Source organism: Oryzias latipes, chromosome 11, assembly GCF_053564925.1.
Source record: "Oryzias latipes strain Hd-rR chromosome 11, Olatipes_Hd-rR_3.1".
NCBI lineage: Eukaryota > Metazoa > Chordata > Actinopteri > Beloniformes > Adrianichthyidae > Oryzias > Oryzias latipes.
The window spans coordinates 18,451,071-18,472,480 of record NC_136247.1 but is presented as its reverse complement, the minus strand read 5'-3'; the positions used below and the strand labels follow the sequence as shown (position 1 = coordinate 18,472,480).

At 41.4% G+C, this 21,410-nt stretch overlaps 2 protein-coding genes and 1 pseudogene across 3 annotated transcripts; all 3 read right to left on the bottom strand.

The window, feature by feature from the left end:
* Nucleotides 1–156: 156 nt before the first annotated feature.
* Nucleotides 157–3,445, bottom strand: LOC105355092 (uncharacterized; annotated as a pseudogene). The gene has a single exon (XR_013659113.1). The product of XR_013659113.1 is annotated as an uncharacterized LOC105355092 (transcript).
* Nucleotides 3,446–4,522: 1,077 nt separating this feature from the next.
* LOC101171843 (uncharacterized) lies at nt 4,523–14,430 on the bottom strand. The gene is made up of 18 exons (XM_011480866.4): nt 14,271–14,430; nt 13,806–13,909; nt 13,592–13,725; nt 13,401–13,520; nt 13,223–13,267; nt 13,094–13,120; nt 12,276–12,347; nt 12,071–12,133; nt 11,969–11,995; nt 11,410–11,454; nt 10,419–10,454; nt 10,252–10,332; nt 9,494–9,590; nt 7,700–7,836; nt 7,506–7,625; nt 7,227–7,356; nt 6,808–6,910; nt 4,523–5,246 (listed from the first exon to the last, which is right to left on the bottom strand). Exons 2-18 carry the CDS (start codon nt 13,906–13,908, stop codon nt 5,177–5,179), a joined length of 1,410 nt encoding a protein of 469 aa, XP_011479168.1. The 5' UTR covers nt 13,909; nt 14,271–14,430; the 3' UTR covers nt 4,523–5,176.
* A 2,658-nt stretch (nt 14,431–17,088) lies between these two features.
* npvf (neuropeptide VF precursor) lies at nt 17,089–18,697 on the bottom strand. Its single transcript, XM_004073848.5, has 3 exons — nt 18,461–18,697; nt 17,417–17,793; nt 17,089–17,307 (listed from the first exon to the last, which is right to left on the bottom strand). The coding sequence occupies exons 1-3, from the start codon at nt 18,623–18,625 to the stop codon at nt 17,232–17,234; spliced, it is 618 nt and encodes a 205-aa protein (XP_004073896.1). The 5' UTR covers nt 18,626–18,697; the 3' UTR covers nt 17,089–17,231.
* Nucleotides 18,698–21,410: the final 2,713 nt, after the last annotated feature.

Below are 21,410 nucleotides of genomic sequence, written 5' to 3'. Positions count from 1 at the left end.
CCTTCTCAGTCTTCGGTACAAAAATCTGGAATGAATTGCCCCTGTACCTCAGACAGAAAGACTCACTCTGTATTTTTAAATCTGCTCTTAAAACATATTTTTTCACTTTGGCTTTTAATTGAGTTGGAATCCGGACCTATTTTATGTGTTTTATGCTTGTACATGAAACATCTCATGGATGCACTGGGACGCATCCTCAGTGATGTATCCTGAGGTCATCGGGTGTTTCGGGTCTCACAACATCATACACCCTCACCCAGGCGACCCAGCCGGGGTTGATCAGACCCCGACTTGCGTCCCAGCAGCAGACCACGGATCAGCCCTCTTCATCCACAGCCACCTCGTGGCCTTCTCTGCGGCTTCGCACACAGATTGAATGGCCCTCTTTTTGGCCGCCCCTGTGATGCCTAAACGGCAGAGGACTTTACAAAGGGAACGTCCCGCAAAGCCTCTACAGCCAACTTCTACAGGCTCATAGAATGTTTTCCAGCCTCTTTCCCTGCACCCCTCAACCAGTTCCTGGTACTTAGCGCGTTTCCTCTCGTTTGCTTCCTCCATACGCTCTTCCCAGGGCACCGTGAGTTCCAGCATGATCAGATGTTTTGAAGTCTCCGAGATTAATAACATATCTGGGCGGAGATTTGTTCTCACAATGTGCTGAGGGAACCTTAGCTGTTTTTCTAGGTCAACCTGCAGCTGCCAGTCCAAGGCTCTGTGGAGAAGGCTTGTCGGTAATTGTTTTCGCACATGAGGTTTTTCCCCAGCTTTGATGAAGGGTACTGCCTTCTTTGGAGCGCGCTGGTTTTTGCTGGCTTTTTATGGCTGAGGCTAAACTCTCAGCAAGTGCTTTAAGCACCTGGTCATGGCGCCAGCGGTAGCGACCATCAGCCAGAGCCCTTGGGCAGCTGCTAAGGAGATGTTCTAATGAGCCCCTCCCAGAGCAAAGGAGGCAGGATGGCATTTCACTCTTTCCCCAGACATGGAGGTTTGCTGGGCTTGGCAGGACATCATAGACAGCTTGTACCAGGAAACGGACCCGATGGAAGTCTGCCTGCAAGATGTCTGCCCAGCTAATCCTGCGCTGCAGTGTACTCTCCCACCTAGTCCATGCTCCCTGCTGCCGAAGACCCGTCAACCTGCTCGCTCGCTCTTCCTCCACACCTGCTCTGACCTCTTCTTGGAGTAGACGGTGTCTTTCCTTGCCATGGGCCTGGCTGACCACAGTCTTTGGGAGGTAGCCCAAGCCCGCTCTGCCTGTTGCCACGGTGCCCACCAGTGCCTTTTGTCTCAGACGTGACTCTGCCTCCTCCACTGCTTTTCCAGCCTTCCATTTTCTTCCTGTCCTCACTTCAATGCCCGCTGCTGACACCTTGCCATCTCTGGAGTCTCTATAATGTAGGACTTCCCTGGTGCGTACCACCATAAATTCTTCTGTGAGGCCACTGAAGGGCAATTGCAGGACATTACTTGTCCCATACAACGCCGAGCTGGTAAGACACCGTGGAAGGCCCAGCCACCTCCGAAGAAAGCCACTGATCTTCTTTTCTAGGGACTCTACTGTTGTCATTGGGACTGCATAGACCAGCAAGGGCCACAAGACTCTAGGCAGGATGGAATGCTGATAGATCCAAGCTTTAAATCTACCCGGCAGACCAGACTTGTCTACCTTAGTGAGCCATACTCCAAGTTCTTTGTTGGACTTCTGGATGGCAGCAGCATCTTTTAGGCTTGAGTCGAAAAACTTCCCCAAACTCTTAACTGGTTGTTCAGTGATGGTCGGGATGGCCGTCCCTGAGATGGAAAACCGGAACTTGTCAACCACTTTCCCCCTCTTCAGCACCATGGACCTTGACTTTGAAGGCTTAAAACTCATCCTTGCCCAGGTGATGAGTTTCTCCAGACCTTTTAAGATCCACCTGCTCCCTGGGACCGATGACGTTGTGATGGTAAGGTCATCCATATAGGCTCTTATGGGGGGCTGTCGTACACCTGACTTGGTTAGGGGCCCTCTGCATTCCACCTCAGCTGCCTTAACCACCATGTTCATGGCAAGAGCGAAAAGGATAACAGAGATGGTACAGCCTGTGATTATTCCTTTCCCAATTCGATGCCAGTCAGATTTTCCTGAACCAGAAGTGACCCGCATCCTGAAGTTATTGTAATAATCCACGATCAGGTCCTTGATCTTACTGGGAACATGATGGAGGTGTAAGGCGAGCTCAACCAGCTTGTGTGGAATTGATCCATAGGCATTGGCCAGGTCCAACCACAAAACAGCTAGGTCACCTTTGTTCTCATGTGCTTCTCTGATGAGTTGTGTAACTACACCAGTATGCTCCAAGCAGCCGGGTGCTCCAGGAATCCCCCCCTTCTGCACCGAAGGGTCGATGTAGTCATTTTTGAGGAGGAACTCTGTCAGTCTGCGTGAAACGATGCTGAAAAACACCTTCCCTTCAACACTCAGCAACGAAATGGTTCGAAACTGGTTGATGTTTTTCGAGTTCTCCTCTTTGGGGATCCACACTCCCTCAGCCCACCTCCACTGGTCAGGAACTCTTCCTCTCCGCCAAATCACCCTTAGGATCTTCCACAGGTGTCTGAGAAGTTGTGGACAGCGTTTATATGCTACGTAAGGTACACCACTGGGGCCTGGGGTAGATGCCGAGCGAGCTGCCTTGATGATCTCCTCAACCTCCTTCAGGCTTGGCTCCTTCAGATTGAACTCAATTGTAGGTGGGGCTGGCTTAATTAGAGCTTTGTTGGGCTCCAGTTCTTGCTCTCTCAGGGGATCACTCAATGTGTCCTGGAGGAATTGGTTCACTTCCTCTGTTGAGCACTCAAGCTGACCACTGCGCTTGTCCCCAAGCAGTTTCTTTGTGAAGCCGAAGGGATTGGCGATGAAGGCTGCACGCTTCCTGGCTCTCTCTCTACCCCGTCTCCGGTGCCACTCAGCTCTGCGTAGGCTCGTCAGCTGCTTTCGCAGGATGTTTTTCAGCTCTGATAATGATTGTTTTTCCTCCTCAGTAGCTTTCTTGTGGTGTTTCTTGAGGGTGCGCAGCTCCTGACGCAGGTGATGTATCTTAGTAGCCCTGCGGTTCCTGGTGTAGGGGGTATGCTTGGTCTGTCCTTTCTCTATGTGGCCAAATCTCTCTGAAGCATAGCTAACTATGATGGTAGTCATCGTTTGGAGTCGGCTCTCAGCATCTCCTTTGGCTGCGGCTTGGATGATGTTGGACACATCCTCATCAAACTGGCGCCACTCACTCAGTTTTTTGGCTGGGGGCCACTTAATCCGCTGCTGCAGAACTACTCTGCTGGGGTTGGGAGGCTTTGGTACGTGGAGGGACTGGGCTCTGTGGGTTGCCTCCTGGCCGGGCTCCTCCTGCGTCTCACCAGGTTCAAGACCTGTGCGTTGCACCTCACTTTCCCGCTCCAAGCATTTCATTCTGGCCTGATGGATTTTTAGGCCTCGATGATTCTTGCACAGCTTTCCGCAAATACATATCACGTTTGTCGTTTGTCCGTTTGCATGAGTTCTTAACCTTAGGTCCGTCCGGATGGAGATCTTTATATTGTCATGTGATTTTATTAATTTTTGTTTTGTTCAGCACTTGTTCTGTTAAAAGCGCTTTATAAATAAAGTTGAGTTGAGTTGAGTTGTGAGTTGAAGGCGGGACTGTTGGCACCGAGCAACCCCGCCCCCACTTCGCCTCCCCAATGCTGAGAGCCCTCTGTTTACACCATGGACTGAAAAAGAGAAAACTGGACTGAGCGGCTGTGACGTCACTCATAGAAAATGCCTTACTTTCGGCTCCAGCAAAATGAAGCCAATTCAGTCTCTATTTATCCGTGATACAGACGTCGGCATGTTGGAGCCATTCGACAGTGATTGGTCCGAGTGGTCTGATTCAGCGTTTCTGGCATGTTCGAAGTCCACACCCCCTTCCACTGAAATCAGCTTTAGGAGAATCTGTCAAACGTATGAGGGGGGCCCAGTGGGCACCGCTTTTACTGAGGCATCTGATTGGTAGGTTTATAACTTTTAAACACGCGATAAGGAAGCCAGCTCGCGGGTACTTCCTTGAAACGTGAGGGGGTAGGAATCGCTCTGTCCAGATCTATTATACAGTCAATGGTTTACATGCTCTCCTCCTACAGCCCCTTCTAACCCCAACTTAACATTAAAAGTGCAACAAAAATGGCGAGCAATATTAGAGCTTTCCAGCCATATGGTTTTGATCCATATGTCAGCTCGGACGAGGAAAACAAAGACGTTGATGGATGTATTTGTTTGCAAGGCGATGCATCAGAATGGAGCGGAGGAGGGAGTTTGTGGCACGTATTTTCTTCATAACAAATACGATCTTTTTCAAACAGCATGTTTACGTCTGTTTGGGATTCACAACGATTTGATTGATGAAATACTCAGAAATGCCAATTGAAGCCTAATTATCTTAAAATATGTTCTCCATTGTGAGAAAAATGCAGCAGGAACTGGTTAAAAACACGATTTTCATCAGACTGGTTCTTTATATCAGCTTTATTAAATTAACTGTCATGCAACAACATATTTAGTGCATGCTGTTTGTACAATGATAAAAATGTTTTTTTCTAAAATACATGCGTTCTTTTCACTAAATTATTTGCACCAAACCATCGAGGTGTTCATAAATTTACTTCAACTCATCTGATAATAAGACTCAGGTCACTGAAACATCTTTACGTGCAATATCACAACATTGCACTTGACAATTATGTTTTGTAAGACATTGCACAGGACTAAATACATTCATACATCCCTGATGTGCATACAACAGTACTTAGATCTATACAGTATAATGTGTAGTTTTTTGTGTCTTGCATTCAAGAAGACATAGCTTATTTCTGCATTAACAGTCATCAAGTCATAAGCATTGTAACTTTTTCATGATACAATCATTAACTGGTTTATTCATTTGCTCTGTCTCCACAGTCTGTAACAGTGCTGAAGCCAGTGGTGTGACAGTTGAAGATTAAACCCAAGCTGATTTTAAAACTGACCCCTGTGACTGATGCATGGCTCCAAGCAGGTCATCAAAGGTGGAGAAATACAGAAGAAATCTGAAGATTATCCCCCACGATCAGAGTAGCGTAATGCAAAAACGATCCAACGCAGCCACCTTTGTGTCATTTCACTTCAGGTGAAGTACTTGCAGCCAGTTGAATCAATGACACATGAGTCAGAACATCTCAGTTGTCCAAATGATCTTAAAAAGAAACACAAATATTGAGTGTATTTAAGCAGTACAACTTGTAAGCAGACAGTTATTACCACTGTGATATACATTTTGAAATACCTGAACTTGAAATCTCTGACTCTGTTGTCTTAGCAAAAATACAAAACCACTTTTCTAAATGAGTTAATCCCTGCAAATTCTAGTGCAAGAGAGCAAAATTTTGTAAAATCTTACTGGTATTTGCTACAAAACCCATCTGTAAACAACTGTTCTCGTCAAAAATTAATTTATGTGTACTTTCATTTGAAATGATATTACTATTAATATTTTTAATTAAGCTCACAATTTAGAGGAATTAATGGAATTGAGTACATTGTTTAAAGCAGTTCAAAGTCCGGGCCCATGGGCCAAATGTGGCCTGTGTTTAAAATTTCAACCGGCCTGCATAATACACGGCCCCCAGCATTTCCTAAAATCTATGTGTACAATTTCTTTATTGTGGTTAACTAAATTACGTTTCAAGCCGTTGTGAATGGCTGTAACACCGTCTACCTCATTTTTAAAATGTCAATTGTAGATAAAAAAAGTCAACAGTGACAGCCACTACTTCCAGGAGGAGTGGAAATTGGCATATTTTTCATTGCCTTCTGGACAGACTTTTGCAAAATCCTGGAGATGGCCATTATTTTATCTTTAGGTTTATATCCCCAACCCAATGACCAGGTTGAGTTTTACCCCCCCCCCCCCCCCCCCCCCATGTTATCTCTCCCCCCCCGTGTTATACCCTTTCACAGGTTTATCCATTCCTTCACAACCTGGGAAGACTTGCGTTGGTAGCCAATAATTGCTGGTCCTCCTCTCCTGTGTATTGCGTGGGGGACAAGGTTTGGCTGTCCCCCACTGACCTGCCACTCAAGGCTGGATACCAGTGAACCGCAGTCCTAAAAGCTGGGACATTTCTCTGTCTCCAGGATCATTAATACTGTGGTGGTTTAACTGGCTCTTTCTACCACCCTGCGGGTTCACCCTGTGCTTCATGTGTCCAAGCTGAAGCCAGTTAGTGTGACACTTGATTGGAGGATGCTGAGAGTCAAGCAGGGAGTCATTATGTCCCATTTTTTTTAGAGTATTTAGTGTAATCCCACTCTGGATACCTTTTGTAACCCTAATTTGATCCAATCATCTATAACTGCAGTCTTGTCTCCAGGTACAAGTAATGTAAAAGGAGATGCAGAAGATCAATATAAAAAATATATTCTGCCCTCTGTCTTTCATCTGGTCAATTTACATTTTTAATAATCTCTATGACCTAACTCACAAAAAAAATCTGATACAAAAGGTCATCTAAGAAATTTCATGTGATGATGTCAGATGAGGAACAAAAGAGATGCTCGTTTGTTTGCCCCTCACACTTGATGCATTTAAACAATTTCTCCAGTGTGTTACAACACTAGGCAATAGAAATCAATTAAATTAGCAGTAAACAAGATCAATCATTGAAGAATCATTGTGATATCTGTGCTGTCTGACTATGTTATGCTAAAAATGTAAATATTACATGCACATCTAGAGTGATAGGCAGTGAACATACCCAGGAAGATAAGATTTACAGGATAGATAACCAAAGTCCTTTCCGTCGCACTCTTCCATACCCTCGTGTCGGTAACCATCACCGCAGTAGGCCCACTTGCAGTCTGCAGTCCCCAGAAGAAGGTGATGAATGCAGCAGAGATGTAGGGAGGGGAGACATAAGACATTACTAACTTTTTTGGCACTGTAGTCCTTTTCAGTGATGCCAGTACAGCATTTTTCCACTAATTTAATTGAACAGAAGCAGAAAAAAATTGAAAAGCTGGCAGCGAAAGGTAAAGGAGGAGATGCCTGAAAGATCAAGAGGTGCAGTTAATTTCTACTACAAGGTACCTTCTGGTGTTATTCAGCAAAAAAAAAAAAAACTGGTTCTGTATACTTAAAATAATAGCATCAGGATCCAGTCCAATGCAAACTTACTGAGACATGAGTCTGTGGGAATTTGGTTTCCATCGTCACACTCCTCTCCATGCTGGGCCTGTACCTTTCCATCTCCACAAGCACCCACTCTTTCTGGGATTGTTTCAGTAGACTGGAAGGGCTGAAAAGGCTGAAAGAGTTTTGAGAAGTGAAAAAGTTTTAAGAGTTTTCACTCAGCTACAGTCCAGACTGACAGGCCAATGCAAACTCCTTAAACTTTGGTTTGTCTTCCTACATACCATGTAATATCTAACTTTTGGAATACAACTTAGACATCACCTGCAATGGATTCCATCCATCTTTGTCTTTAAAATACAGTATCCCTTGATCTTTCCTTAATGCTATTGCATTGTCTTGATGTAGACGGTTCATCTCTTCCTCACTGCTCAGCACAAATATCTGTACAAAAAAATAAAACATAAACTGATAGAGGATATAGGTTTATTGGGTTCAATGAAAATCTATGGTCTTACAGTGGTGACTTTATTAGAGTCACGCTGAGTGTAGCTGCCAAAAGGGGCATTATGTGGTCTAACAGCACCACCACAGTCACAAAGGCCTGGTGGACCTGGAAGGCCCTTCTCCCCCTTCTCACCCACGAGGAAGACACCTGCAAGACACACACAAATGTTACATTTTAGTTTATATGAATGTGTTTTAAAATTTTGTGTGTAAGGATTCCACAACGGCCATTCCTGCCAGATGGAATGGCAGGAATGCTCAGGCAAAAGGTCCAATTTACTGCCATCAATACAAACCAAACTCCTGCTCTAGTTATACCGGGAGTGGACAACCATTAGCAGGGGGCACTGGACCCCATCATCCTACCTCCCAGAGAACAACCAGAGGGTTTGGTTTAATGCTTTCTACAAATCCACAAAGTACATGTAAACTAAGAAGGGAAATTTCCATTAATCCTCGAATACTCTGTGTAAAGAGTGGAGTTGGTGCGCTGTTCCAGTAGCAAAACCACACTGTTCCCTTGCATATCAGACGTTTAACTATCAGACAAGTCCTGCCCTCCTGTACCCTGAAGTACTCTTACCCAAGGAGTAGTTGGGGCACACCCTCTACTCGTCCAGGTGGACCATCACCCCTGTTTGCCAGTCCATGATGTAAAGATGATGTACTTGATGTGAAGATTATGCTTTATTGGCTTTGTCAAACCAGAACCTTTAAGTTTCCACTGAGTCGGTTTGCTGTCAAGTGTAAAGCAGTTGGAATGAGAATTAGCGCCTCCTAGTTGGAGGCCATGGCTCTTGATTAAAAAAAAGCTTCTGAAACCAAGTGGAGGAGTTTAAGTATCTTTTGTTCTTATTCACACGTAAGCAAAGGATTTACCGTGCAATTGACAGGTGGATAAATACAGCAGCTGAAATATCGATCTGTCGTTGTAATGGAGCTGAGACAAAAGGGAAGGTTCTTAATTTAGTGGTCTATTTATTTTCCAACCCTTACCTATGTTCATGAGCTATTTTATGGAGTTCATGGAAAAGGAAAATATCCTGGATTCAAGCAGCTGAAAATGAGTTTTCTCAGCAGAGTTGCTGGGCATTCTCTCAGAGATGGGGTGAAGTACTTGGTCACCCAAGATAAGCTCAGCATAGAACCACTGTTTCTGCACTCTGAGGGGGTGGCTCGGGCATCTCTTTTAAATGTCTCCTGGACGCCTCCCTGGAAAGGTATTCCAGGAAGAGACCTTAGGCAGACCCAGGGTGCTGGAGGAACAATGTCTCTCGGCTGCCTTGGGAGCCCCTTAGGGTTAATAATAATAATAATGGATTAGATTTATCTGCGCTTTTTCTTGTTCCTCAAAGCGCTTACAGTGTGTCCATTATTCACTCACTCCTCATTCATACTTGGTGATGGTAAGCTACTGTTGTAGACTCAGCTACCCTGGGACAGACTGACAGAGGAGTGGCTGCCAGTTTGCGCCTACGGACCCTCTGACCATCACCGGGATCATTCATGCACATTCACACACCAGTGGAGCCACACTGGAGGCAGGGAGGGTGAAGTGTCTTGCCCAAGGACACAACAACAGCTGGCAGGGGGGGAGCGGGGATCGAACCGCCGACGACCTGCTCTTTCACCTGAGCCACTGCCACCCAGGGTTCCCCCAACAGTACCAGAGAAAGTCTGTGGAGAGAAGCCTGGGCAGTCTTTGCTTTGACTACTGCCCGCGATAAGGATGGCAGGGAAGTTTACACATTTACCCCTGTTCAGAATGAGTGTGATTAGAGGAGAGGTGGATGACTATGCTTTACCTGAAGCAGGAGGTCCAGGTGGTCCTGGATGCCCAATGGGACCTGAAGGTCCTGGGGGTCCCATGAGTCCTGGGGCTCCAGTATGGCCCTTCATGCCCTGTAAAAATCAGAGGAGTAAACATAAAAGATGATCTGATCTGATTTATAGTTAAGACTCAAAAGACTTTATGTATTTGTTTCCAGATTAAAAAAACAAATCTAAAAAAGTAAGCACAGAATGCACAAGCTGTAATTAAACTACTACAATTACTTTAGCACTACAGCGACGAGGATATTAGCCCAGTTTCTTAATTCTCCACTATTACACTCCCCGGTGATTAGAAAAAAAAGCTTTTAAAATAGGCCTACTGTATGTTAAAAACAAAATACGTAATACTTAATAAATACTTACTTAAAGTACTTAAAACATTTATAAACTTTAGTATGTTAATACTAAATACTCAAGTATTACTGTAATTGAAACTCATTTTCAATTACGGTCTTGGGAAAGGTTGCATGCGTCTACATGTGTGCTGATAATTTTAAACACAAACTTGTTTTCTTTTTAGATCCTTGTGTGATCAGACTGCTCATGTGTTTATATCTGTGTCTAGCAAATAAAGAAAAGAATCGCTCCATAAACCTTCAGCCTTTTGCACTAAATTTCTAAATCTGTAAACATCAACTGAATTTGATGTAAAAGTGATGCCACCAAGTGTTTGGAACATGAAATAAACAAAGCTTCTCAGAAACAAATCCTTGTCTGTCTTTTTTTTTACTTGTTTCCCACGTTTTCCCGGACGCCCCGTTGGTCCTCTCCTGCCTGGAGAACCTTGCGCTCCTTTAGGTCCCATCTCACCCTTGAAAAAGACCAAAGGTGAGGGATATTAAACAGTAAATAAATAAGAAACTAGTTTTCTGACTGAGTCTTTGTTATTAGTCTTACCTTCTGTCCAAACATCCCTGGCAAACCAATGGAACCCTGAGCAGACAGAAAAACTGGTTGATTGACAATTCTATTTGAAATCTGATCATGCAATTTGAAAATGCATTTTTTTAATTGACGTTTCAATATGCAATCCAGGCTTGGAATATAAAAATACATTTTGCCATTTAGAATTCAATATGACACTTTTAAAAATAAAATACTAAGTAAAAACAAAATCAATTGCATTCTAAATTGTTTTGTTTTTTAAAAAAAAGTCATGATTCAAATGACAATGCATTTTGCGATTTACAATTCAACATGCAATTGACCATTCATTTTGAAAAGCATTTTGCAGAGTGTAAATCCTAATGCAGATGATCAAATTGCAAATTTAATTGTCAATTGAGAATTGGATGTTACATTGAATTACGATTCTTAAAACCTTCCATACTTTAGGCTCTTGTTTAACCCTTGTGCTATCTTAGATGACCCCACCCTTACATTGACATGTTCTTCCTACCATGAAAAGGTGGATAAATGTGGAAAGATTTCATGTAATCCATGGACACCAGTGAAGATCACCAATCATTGAAGAAAAAAGGTTCAGAGCACTGTCTAGTGGGTCTAGATGACCCAACTCCCAATTTCAAAGTGCCTAGGATAGCACAAGGGTTAAAGACAAAACAGAGGCTGGTAAAATGTTTGACTGTCGTCTTTTATTTTTGGAAAACAAGTCAATGGCATCATCAAGATCATTGATGCTACACTGTTTGTGAATATATCCACGATGGCCTTTATCAGACAAGAAAACACTCAAATCAAGGCTAAAAAAAAAAAAGAAGCATAAATGCTCAAACTAAAATTACTCAAAGAGATTTTGTATCTGAACAACAACAAATATATAGTCTTTGAAAAAGATACAAGGTGCTCCAAGTTTTATCAAACATAAGTACTACAGATTTATCTCAAATGACCTGGTATCAAACCAAAAAAAACATTTTTGTCAAACCTTCTCTCCTTTTGGTCCTGTGAAGCCAGTGTCTCCGCGGGCCCCCTTGTAAAACACACGAATAAATGAATGATAGCAGAAAACGCATTAAAATTATCCCAAAAAGAAAAAAGCTTTTGAAATAGAAAAAAAAACTAACTCTTAAATGTTTGCACACATGTGTAAAATGGTCTGAACAGCAACCAAGACTTTTGCAACGTCCTGCTAAAGTTTGCCTGTGGTTTGGATCAAATTAAAGATCTCTCCAAACCTTAATGAGTTTGCCTACATTAAAGGTACCCATACATGACATTACATTACGTACTTATATTTACAATGTACGTTTTGTAAATTTGTTGTTTGTAAATAAAACGTAAAGGGAAATGTCCTTTTCATACAGTAACTGTGCAATCAGGTTGGAAAGTAACAGAAAAATATACTGAGCAAGTAACATTTTCACTGATATGATATAACTAAAATCAACCCAAACTATGTTTTTCTTCTATGTACAGCATTCAAACTTTCTGTCAGAACAAAAACAACAACAATAAATAATGAGGACATTGTATTTTAAGCTCACCTTGTCACCTTTGTAACCCTGTAAACCCTAAAAAGACAGGAACAGTTAGAGACCAACACCTCCTCTGCATTTGTATGTTTGTGTCACATAGACTTGACTGACCTTCATCCCTGGTGGACCTCGCAGTCCTGGTAAACCCATAAGTCCAGGGTCCCCCTTCTCACCCTTAAATGACAGAAAGGAAATCCACTGTCACTTCTCATAAAATGAATTAGTTATGTAACTGACTATAACGACTTTTGTATCCCAAATCAAGCTTCAGTTGCTTTTTAAAATATCTGCCGGGAGGGAATGTCATGATAGCTACTTTAGGACCCTCTGGACCAGGCAGTCCTGGAAGTCCTTGCTTTCCTGGAAGGCCTGGAGCTCCAGTACGACCCTGTGGAAAAACAAACACCAGTGCAATCACAAAATTGATTCAGCATTGTTTTCTACTGTATGTTTTCTTTCTTTTCATTGATATGTTTCTTCTACACTGATCACTGATCATAATCATAAAAAAGGGTCTCCGACAAAAGTTTTTTATAACAGTACTAAAGATAGGTGGAAAAGTAATAACTTATATTTTGAAATACACTCAACTACAAAAATTCCTCGAAAATCAACAGGGAGGAAGCAGCTTTACATCTCAGTGACACTTTAACAACGTTCGTGCTTGAAGTGTGGCATGCTCTCATTTCGCTGTCTGTCATTAAAACGGCTTCTTCTAGAGGCACTGTGAACCTTCTGTATGAAGGCAGTGATTTATCAGTGAGCAAAAGCACTTAGAGAGATTAAAATGCAGTGCAATGCTGGAGAGGCTGGATCAGCAAGTCTCATGTCCAGCATGAGGGACCCATGGAACCAGGCCAAAAGAATTGAAACCAGAGAAAAAAAGGAGCAGAGATGAACTAAAGAAGAAAAAGGGCTAAAGAAAACATAAAGAACGACAACATTTAGAGATGTTTGCAGTAACAGTGTCCTTAGACAAAAACGCCACAGCTCAACACTAGATTTTCAGAGTGCACCAATAGACAAATCAAATTCTAAAGATTTGAAATGTTTGCACAGGGTAGAAAAATCCAGGTCCTGTTATTCCAAAGACATCTGAAATGGGGTTCCAGACAGACAGGAAGTGCTGCACACCTTTGTTCCTGGACGTCCAATTTCTCCCTTAAGAAGCACAAATGAATAGAGGAAAAAGGGATGAGGACAAGGTTGAAAGCACTATCAAAATACAATATTTAAAAAAAGATGAATCCTAAAAGCACACACCATCTCCCCTTTTGGCCCTCTTATGCCAGGTAATCCAGTTTGACCCTAAAACATATTTCACCATATTCATACTCATTTCTCCAACATTGCACAGACTATTGTAGGTTTTTTGCTGTTGTATGAACCACATTTCCATCCACTGATAATCAGACTGTAAAAAAAATCACATGAATTTCACCTCAGGTCCGTGTGGTCCTGGAGGACCTGGTGGTCCTGGTGGACAACCATGTGACACATCCTTTTCTTTTTTCTGGACCTCTTCTCCTTCAATGCTTGGTTCTAACAGGCTTATAATGTCCTTCAAACCAAAACCAGAGATAAACAGTTTTGTTGCATGACAGTAGACATATGGATTATAGGAATACTTACAGGACTGCCCCGTTTCCAAAGTTTAGGTGGGGGAGGGAAGAGTGGTGGTGGAGGAGGCGCCGTGAGACAACATGGGTCAAACCTCGACAGCTCATCTGGGACATACATCACTGGCAGTGTGCCCCTCTGCACCCCTGCGGTTTCACAGCCAGGGCAACATGTTTCCCCCCTGTAACACTCAGATCTGCTGCAGGTTCAAAGCTGCAGGTCTTACCTGAGCGGGCCGAGAGGAAGCTGTCCATGTACGAGTGATGGAAAAGGCCCCATGCAGGACACAGCAGGAGTTGGACGGACACAGCAATTTTTACCAGCTCCATTCTGTGAATTTGCATAAATCACAGGGTGATGCAGAAAACCTATGTTTCTGCACCTGGATGGACAGAGTATCACTTCTTGAGAGTGTCTCTGGAGTCTGTGCTCCATCTTTCTCTCTTGTTAGAATGAACTTGTTGAAGCTATGCGCTGCAGCTGCATTTTCAGTCGTGCTGCAGCTTGCCAGAAGTGCATCGACTGACACAAGTCACGTCAGCAATAATGAGAGATTTTAACATTGGTCATGTCCAGTCAGAGGTGCTAAAAGATGCTGACCCAGCCCCTTTATGATCAAAGATCCTCTCCTTTCTTGTTATATTTCTGCAGATATAAACGAATTAAAAAACACCATCAGGATTTTTCTCACCTCCCTCTTGGAATGTGCAGGTGCAGACAGACAGGCTGGCGTCTCTGCAGATCTGTCTGTATCCCCTGAAATCTTTTTTTCCCCCTTCGATGCTGAACAGAGACAGCAGAACCGAGGCAGCTCAGCAAGGATGCTTCAACCTCAGCCGGTCAAATGGATCAGCGGTTCACCCCCCCCCCCCCCCCCCCCCCCCCCGGTCACGTGGATCAACTTCAGGACTGCTGTCGGATCTGTGATCATAAACGTGCTGAATCCTTATGGCCTCTCTGGAGGAGAAATGGCTCCGCCTGTTGGACCTTTGTAGCAACAACAAATATTGCAAGAGTTGTATTTTTATTTTTCAAAATAAATAAACGCCAGACCTCTGAACATGCGTTTCTATTTTAACCCTAAATGATTACTCATATCATATTGGATACATATATTTCTAAAACCCTTATCTCATTAGCATGATCCAAAATTTAAACTTGATGGCATAAACTTGGTCCATGCTTTAGTTTCTACCATGTAGTACATCGTCACTCAACTAGGAGCAGTAGAAGAGCTCTTCCTGATCATTTTACAAAGTGCTGCAATACGCTGCACACAGTGAGTAGAAGGTCCCCGGTTCAAGTCCCAGCTGGGTGGACACAGAACACCAATGGGGGACCTTTCTGAGTGGAGTTTGTTTGTTCTCCCTGTGCATGCGTGGGTACTCTCCGGGGACTCCAGCTTCCTCCCACCGTCCAAAAACATGCTTCATAGGTTAATTTGATACTGTAAATTGTCCATAGATGAGAATGTGAGAGTTCATGCGTGTGTGATTTGTGGCCCTGTGACAGACTGGCCACCTGTCCAGAGTGTCCCCTGCCTCCGCCCACAAGTGACCGGGAGCCCCCTGACCCCGAAAAGGATAAAACGGGTTTAGAAGATGAATGAATGGCTCCAATACAACATTCTCGTCAGTCATAACATACCTTTTACAGCTAATGAAATATTTTGGTGTTCACATTACCAAAGATAGCAACACAATGGAGGAAATAAACTTAGGTAAAACTTTAGAAAAGTGTAAAGTCAATTTAAACATGTGGTCACGGCATAACATTTCTGTTCTGGACAGAGTGCTTCTCACCAAACTGGAATGTTTATCAAGATTAATTTATCCAGCATTCACTGTCAATTTCTAAGTATGCGGAAAAAGCAATAAACCTGGTCAGAGTCAACTTCATATGGAAAAACAAGACTCATTACTTAAAAAAAGGAACAATAATTCAGGATTACAGTGAAGGTGTACTTTAAGCCATAGAGTTTAAAAGTTTGGATGGTATAATTCAAATTAAATGGCCTTGGGTCTCTTCTAAAAATGGGAGAAATGTTTGGTTTCATATACCTTCCAAACCTTTTTCTCATTTAGGGGGTATCGAGTTAATGATGATCTCATTTGAAGCTTCTTCCAGTAAGTTTAAATTAAATGATAGAAAATAATATAATAATTTGCTGAAAGCAATCCCTAAGGCTTTTGATTCAAATGTCCTCCAGTCTGGTTAATATTGCTAGTTCAACTTTCATCTCTGTTACTTCAAAACGTTCAAACTCATTTAAACGATTGTTGTTTAATAGAATTTCCAACACCTTTTCCCACACCTTAATTACTTCCACAGTAATATACAAAAGAGGACGTATTGAAGTTAAGATCTCTGATTACCATTTTAAAAGAAGTGCTACGAAACACAATACAAGCTAACATTTGTTTTCCTAGTAAAATGCAAAAAACTGAAGGTTGGGTATACTAAAAAAGAAAAATGTTATCATTGGTTTAAGGCTCTAGAATTGTTTCTGGATCCTTTAAGTGTCTGTATTTCACATATATTTTTGTTTGTTTCCTTACAGATCATGTTAATGATTAGAAGACACATCTTCCATCTTCATGATTTTTGTCCAGACTCCTTATTTTCCTCTGAATGTTTGTCATGACCAGCTGTCCTGAGTGGAGGTGATGGCTCAGATAAGCCACACAATCAGTTACATTTTAGCTTAAAAACGTTTTAGATGTAAGGAAAAATAACACAATATTGATAACAAAATCTTCAGACTTATGGACTGTTAATCAGAGAAAAAACAATGTCATGCCGCACACTGGTTTGTAAAATCAAATTCTAACTCACAAAGGCTTCACTGATGCGAGGAGTTAAATAAGACATAATCTGCTGTGGTGATGTAATTTAAAGCCTTCAGACAGAAATGTCCTGTTGTAGGAATCCTTCCTCCACTGAAAGTGTGACAGTCTATTATTGTGGGGCATTTTCAGGCATCCACCATAGTCTGCTGTGCTTTTATAGTTTTAACAATTTTTTTTTTGGATGAATTGTGATCTTCACTGATGTTCATGCATTACATGAAATCCTCTTCACCTTTATCCACCTTTGTCATGGTAGGGAGAACACGTCAATGGAAGAGTGTGGTCAGAGGATAGCACAAGGGTTAAAAAATAATTCTCATGTTTTTGTGAAAGTCTGAAAAGAAAACTCTTTTAGATCACATCTGCGTGTTTGTCTCCTCCTAGTGGCCATCTACTGGAAGTAAAGGCACAGACTTTTTTTTTTTTTTTTTAACCAGACAGGTCTGGTCTTGCTTACTTTGAAATAACTATAATCTTTGAAATAATCTTTATTGGTAAAAATATAAAACCAAATTCTGTGTCTGATAAAGCAAAAATGCCTTTAGTTAGGCTATGAAAGTGAGGTTAAGGTGAAATTAGGGGGAAAACAGAGATTTCTTTTTTTGTCTCAATGCTTAAAGGTTTATTTTATAATATTTTTATTCTTTATTTGCACGTTTAAGACACGTTTTCCAGCATAAGTACCTTTAATAATGGTCTATAAATAGGCTTAAATGTATTGGCAGAACATTTTTGTCAATACAGCAAACAAACAATCTAAATATGAATTGGCTGTTTTTAACGTCAAGGTAAACTTAAAAAGATCACTTCATGTTGTAAATGTCTTTTCCTTCCATTTCCTCTTCTTCTGAGCTGATTGGAAGGTCAATGTCTTTGTTCCTGTTTGAAGGGAGATGCACAGAAATGGAAAATTCAAAGCATGTCAGGGAATTCCTGCTCCTCCATGAGGCAAGTTCATATAAGTCATCATGTTGGATTAATCACTTACCAGCGCAATTCAGGGTTCAACAGCTGTTCATTGGCCAGAGTGTTCAGAAAGCCCCAGTGAGGAGTGTTTCTACCAAATCTCTGCGGCAGCACAGGGCTTGGTGCTTCACGGACACTCCGGCAGCCGCCACACATGCGAAGGACCTCCCAGGCCCGCCCGAACCTTTGCGGCATGTTGGGGGAAGAGTTTGACACCCTGTCATCACTGGCACTGCTCTCCCTCCCGAAGCGGAGCGGCATGTTGGCGTGCATGTGAAGAGGTTTGGCTGTGGGTGGATACAGCTTTATGATGGTTGGTAGGTTGAGTTTGCTGGATGTGGGGGTCACACGAATATTGAAGCTCTCCAGATCCAAACTCCTGCGGATTCCCCTTTTTGTCTAAAAAAAAAAAGGTTAGTAAACCAAAAACATCATTAAACCAAAAGATTAAGGGAGACCAGGAAAGGAGATGGATTTTTACCAGGCTGCGTATTATATTATATATGTTATTTTCAGTTTAATTTACTGTGGATTGTTTTAGCCACTTGATAAAGATTGCTTTATGTGCTTTTCAAGCAAGTTCGAAGCATTTTGCCTATGTACACCAACTATGACATATAATTTTAATCAATTTTCAAAATAAAATGCTGTTTGGTAAAATTTAACAGTGAAGACTGTAAAAAAAAGTTCTGTTAAAGTTAAATATGATTTAAATGGAAAGATCTTTTAGTTTTAAGACATTTTAGCTTAGTTTAGTTTAGGTGCAATAATAACCTCATCTCAAGTGACTTAAACACAAAAGCAAAAGTAAATTTGGTTTCCAACTTTGACTTAAGTGCTGAGTAAAAAAGTTGTTTTGATTTTAACCTTGTCACCTCCCTAATGTGAACATAGGAAGTTCATTTTTTGCTGTTTGAAGCAGCTGAATTACAAAAAAACAAACAGTTTAATTTACAGTCTAATTTACAATTTATACGTTTGAGAGCATTTATTACAGACCAGTTCAGAGCAGAAAACCGTCAATACGTTTGATGGAACAATGAAGGAGTTCCTGTTTGCTTCTCACCTGTTGGTGCAGCTGCTTCCTCAGCATGTTCAGTTGGCTGTCATGGCTGCTCTCCAAGGGGTCATCACCGTGGAAGGACTTCCCAAACACATGAAGGTCGGACGCTGCTGCCCCCCCCAGACCTCCCAGCACCAGAAGCACTGACAACATCATCATTGTCAACATGTTAACATCAGTGTCTGACAGCTTCTTCCAACTTCTGCAGGACTCATGCCTTGTTTACAACGCCCTGCACTGTTTCACCTGATATTTAAGAACCGCTGTAAACACACGTCACCAGCGGCCTTTCATCAAAGCAATGCTACACATGCAAGAAAAGAAGATGCACCCACCTCCTGAGCCTCATTAAAATAAGGCAAATTCTCAACCAATCCTGTACCATGCAGTTCAGAAGAATAGCTCCAAGAAGGTATTTACTAATTAGACTCCTAAATGAATCTGTAACCTCAATTAGTTTGAGTCAAAAGAAAACTAAGAGATATTTAGCGTAAACTGTAGTATCCAGGTTTACCAGATAGGAGTCATCTATCAGAACAGAAAAAACACCAACAAATGTTTTAAAATTATAACCTTGAGCCTCTTTGACTAGAAAGTTCTCCTTGTTGGTGTTTTTTTCTTCTTCTTACAATAAATGCAACATTTTTGTAATTATTTTTACACAAACTTTATGCAATTTTAAATGAAAATGTTTCAACGCATACTTAAACAAATAAATGTAAATGTATGAATAGGAAAAATGAAAAAAGTGTGTGTAAAAAAAGGATAAAAATGATCAAATAAATGTCAGATGATTGTAATTTCTTTTAGATTGTAAGAAAAAAAACCACTTGCCCATGAAAGGAAAAAGTATTGTGGTGGGTTAATAGGCTGCTGGAAGTATTTATCTGTCAATTGTTTCCACTCGTTTGTGTTTTTGTTCCAGGCTCAGTAATTGTTGTGAGTTGTGTATGTCTGTGGTACACTCTGCTTTGAGTCTGTGCTGTGGTTCATGTAACCGTGCTTCGTTGCATGTTGAAGTAAAGCTAAATAACTCGATTCTCCTCTCCTTAATGGTCTCTCTACACACTGGATTTTCCATGTTAGGTGAAGCCAACAAGAAACCGGCATCCTTCAGTTTACCTTAAAACCTGGGGCTATGGCCTAACCAAACAACACATTAGAAGGCACACACGGCGACATTAGACACTAACATCTTCACTCACTGTCTCGTTTGTGTTCCAATTCCTGATCTTATTCTCCTTATCACAGCGGTGCTTCCGTAGTGGCTTTTGTTGTTTGCATCATTTTGGTTTTGTTTTGGAGCAGCATTTCTTTTTATTTGTAGTGTGTCTTTTATTTGCGCCATCATTTCTTTTTTTTTTTTCCAGCAGTGTTTCCTTTATTTAAAGTGTCCTTTTTATTTCTCCTCAGTTCTATTCTAGTCTTGTCTAGTCTAGTTTAGTCTAGTCTATTCAAAGAAGCATCCTTTGTTTCTTTTAGGAATCAGCAGAGCTTAGAGTTGCACCGATGACGCTTTGGAACTGCAGAGTTAATACAGAGCTGAATGGAAGGAATGCTTGTTGAGAAAGGCTGACGCTGACAACTGGCAAAGAGTTTTAATTTGATCATGACGCTGACATTATCTTCATGCTGCCATGTTCCTCTTTGGTGTATACCAGAGCTAAAATCATCTGATTCTGCCTTTGCAAACAGCTGTAATGTTGTCAGCAATTTATGACAAGAGTTTTTAGGTTTTGAACGGAAGAAAATACTTTACTTGTTTTTTTATAGTCGTCCTCCAATAAAATGGTCTGCTGAGACTCAAGTACTAAAATCTTTATACAAAATAAGTAGAATAATGACACACAAAAAGGAAGACCAAGAAAGATTGAAGTAATTTATTTTTGTTTTTTATTTATTTCATTTTTGCAAAGTTTTATTCAAAGATACAATTGATTTAGCGTTTATTTTCCTCCCAAAAAGTTGCAGCATGTATTTTCGGGATCAAATAAATTGTTATCATATCTCTTAAGGCTGTGTTTTAGCATGTGAATTCTCAGAAAGTAGATTTCAAACAAGTGGAGGGAACAGTTCTATTATTTGACTTTATAGGTGCACCTCTACATCCTGGAACTTTGCACCACAATATGTTTTTGTATCCATAAAAACTTAAATTCCATTCACTTTTATTTATATAGCCCAATATTACAACATGTCGTCTCAATGGGCTTCATACCGGTAATTGTACAATGAACATGAAGTCTTAGAATTCAATAAGTAATGGCTAAACTAAACAGACTAGGCTAAAGTGGGCATCCCTGCCCTTAGACCCTCCTTCTCGGTAAGGAAAAACTCCTAAGAAACGGATTCCGGAAAAATTTGTGGAAACCTCAGAGATGTCCACATGAAAGAAGGATCCTCCCTCGAGGACAGACAGGCGATGTACCAGAACTCTTAGAGAAGAATTAACTTATCTAACACTACAACTACATGTTTAAATATTACAGCGGATGGGCTTCATCCAGATGGAGTTGGGGGAAAGCAGGGTCCAAAGGGAAGTGTTGGAGCAGCAGCACAGCAGCATCCAGAGGCGAGGTACAGTGATCCCTTGATTATCGCGGGGGTTACGTTCCAAATAGAACCCGTGATAAACAAAACCCGTGAAGTAGAAACCTTTATTTTTTTTACAATTATTGTACAATGAAATACACTTTTATACATTGAAAAGAAAGAACAAACCATTTAACAGGCTAAATCAATTGTTTTTTTTTAACAAATAAAAGTACTTTAGAAACGTTTTTTCAACAAATAACTTCTGTAGTGTGCTGTCAAATAATAATTTCAATCATCGATAAGAACAGTAGGCTTTAAATTGCGGAGATTAGCCCCGCCCACCGTGACCCGAGTGGATTAAACGGAAGAAAATTTAAAATGATTATGGAAAAAATAAAAAAGTACAGTGGGACAGATA

What these genes read in the sequence shown, in the direction of transcription:
- LOC101171843 (XM_011480866.4), bottom strand. Translation starts at nt 13,908, where the DNA reads ATGGAGCTGGTAAAAATTGCTGTGTCCGTCCAACTCCTGCTGTGTCCT. An exon ending in CAGGACCACACGGACCTGAG is followed by an intron (nt 13,268 to 13,400) that starts GTGAAATTCATG and finishes AATATGTTTTAG; the next exon opens with GGTCAAACTGGATTACCTGG. An exon ending in CAGGACCAAAAGGAGAGAAG is followed by an intron (nt 10,455 to 11,409) that starts GTTTGACAAAAA and finishes CTGTCTGCTCAG; the next exon opens with GGTTCCATTGGTTTGCCAGG.
- npvf (XM_004073848.5), bottom strand. Translation starts at nt 18,625, where the DNA reads ATGTTGACAATGATGATGTTGTCAGTGCTTCTGGTGCTGGGAGGTCTG. An exon ending in GGAAGCAGCTGCACCAACAG is followed by an intron (nt 17,794 to 18,460) that starts GTGAGAAGCAAA and finishes TTTTTTTTTTAG; the next exon opens with ACAAAAAGGGGAATCCGCAG. An exon ending in TTGAACCCTGAATTGCGCTG is followed by an intron (nt 17,308 to 17,416) that starts GTAAGTGATTAA and finishes CCCTTCAAACAG; the next exon opens with GAACAAAGACATTGACCTTC.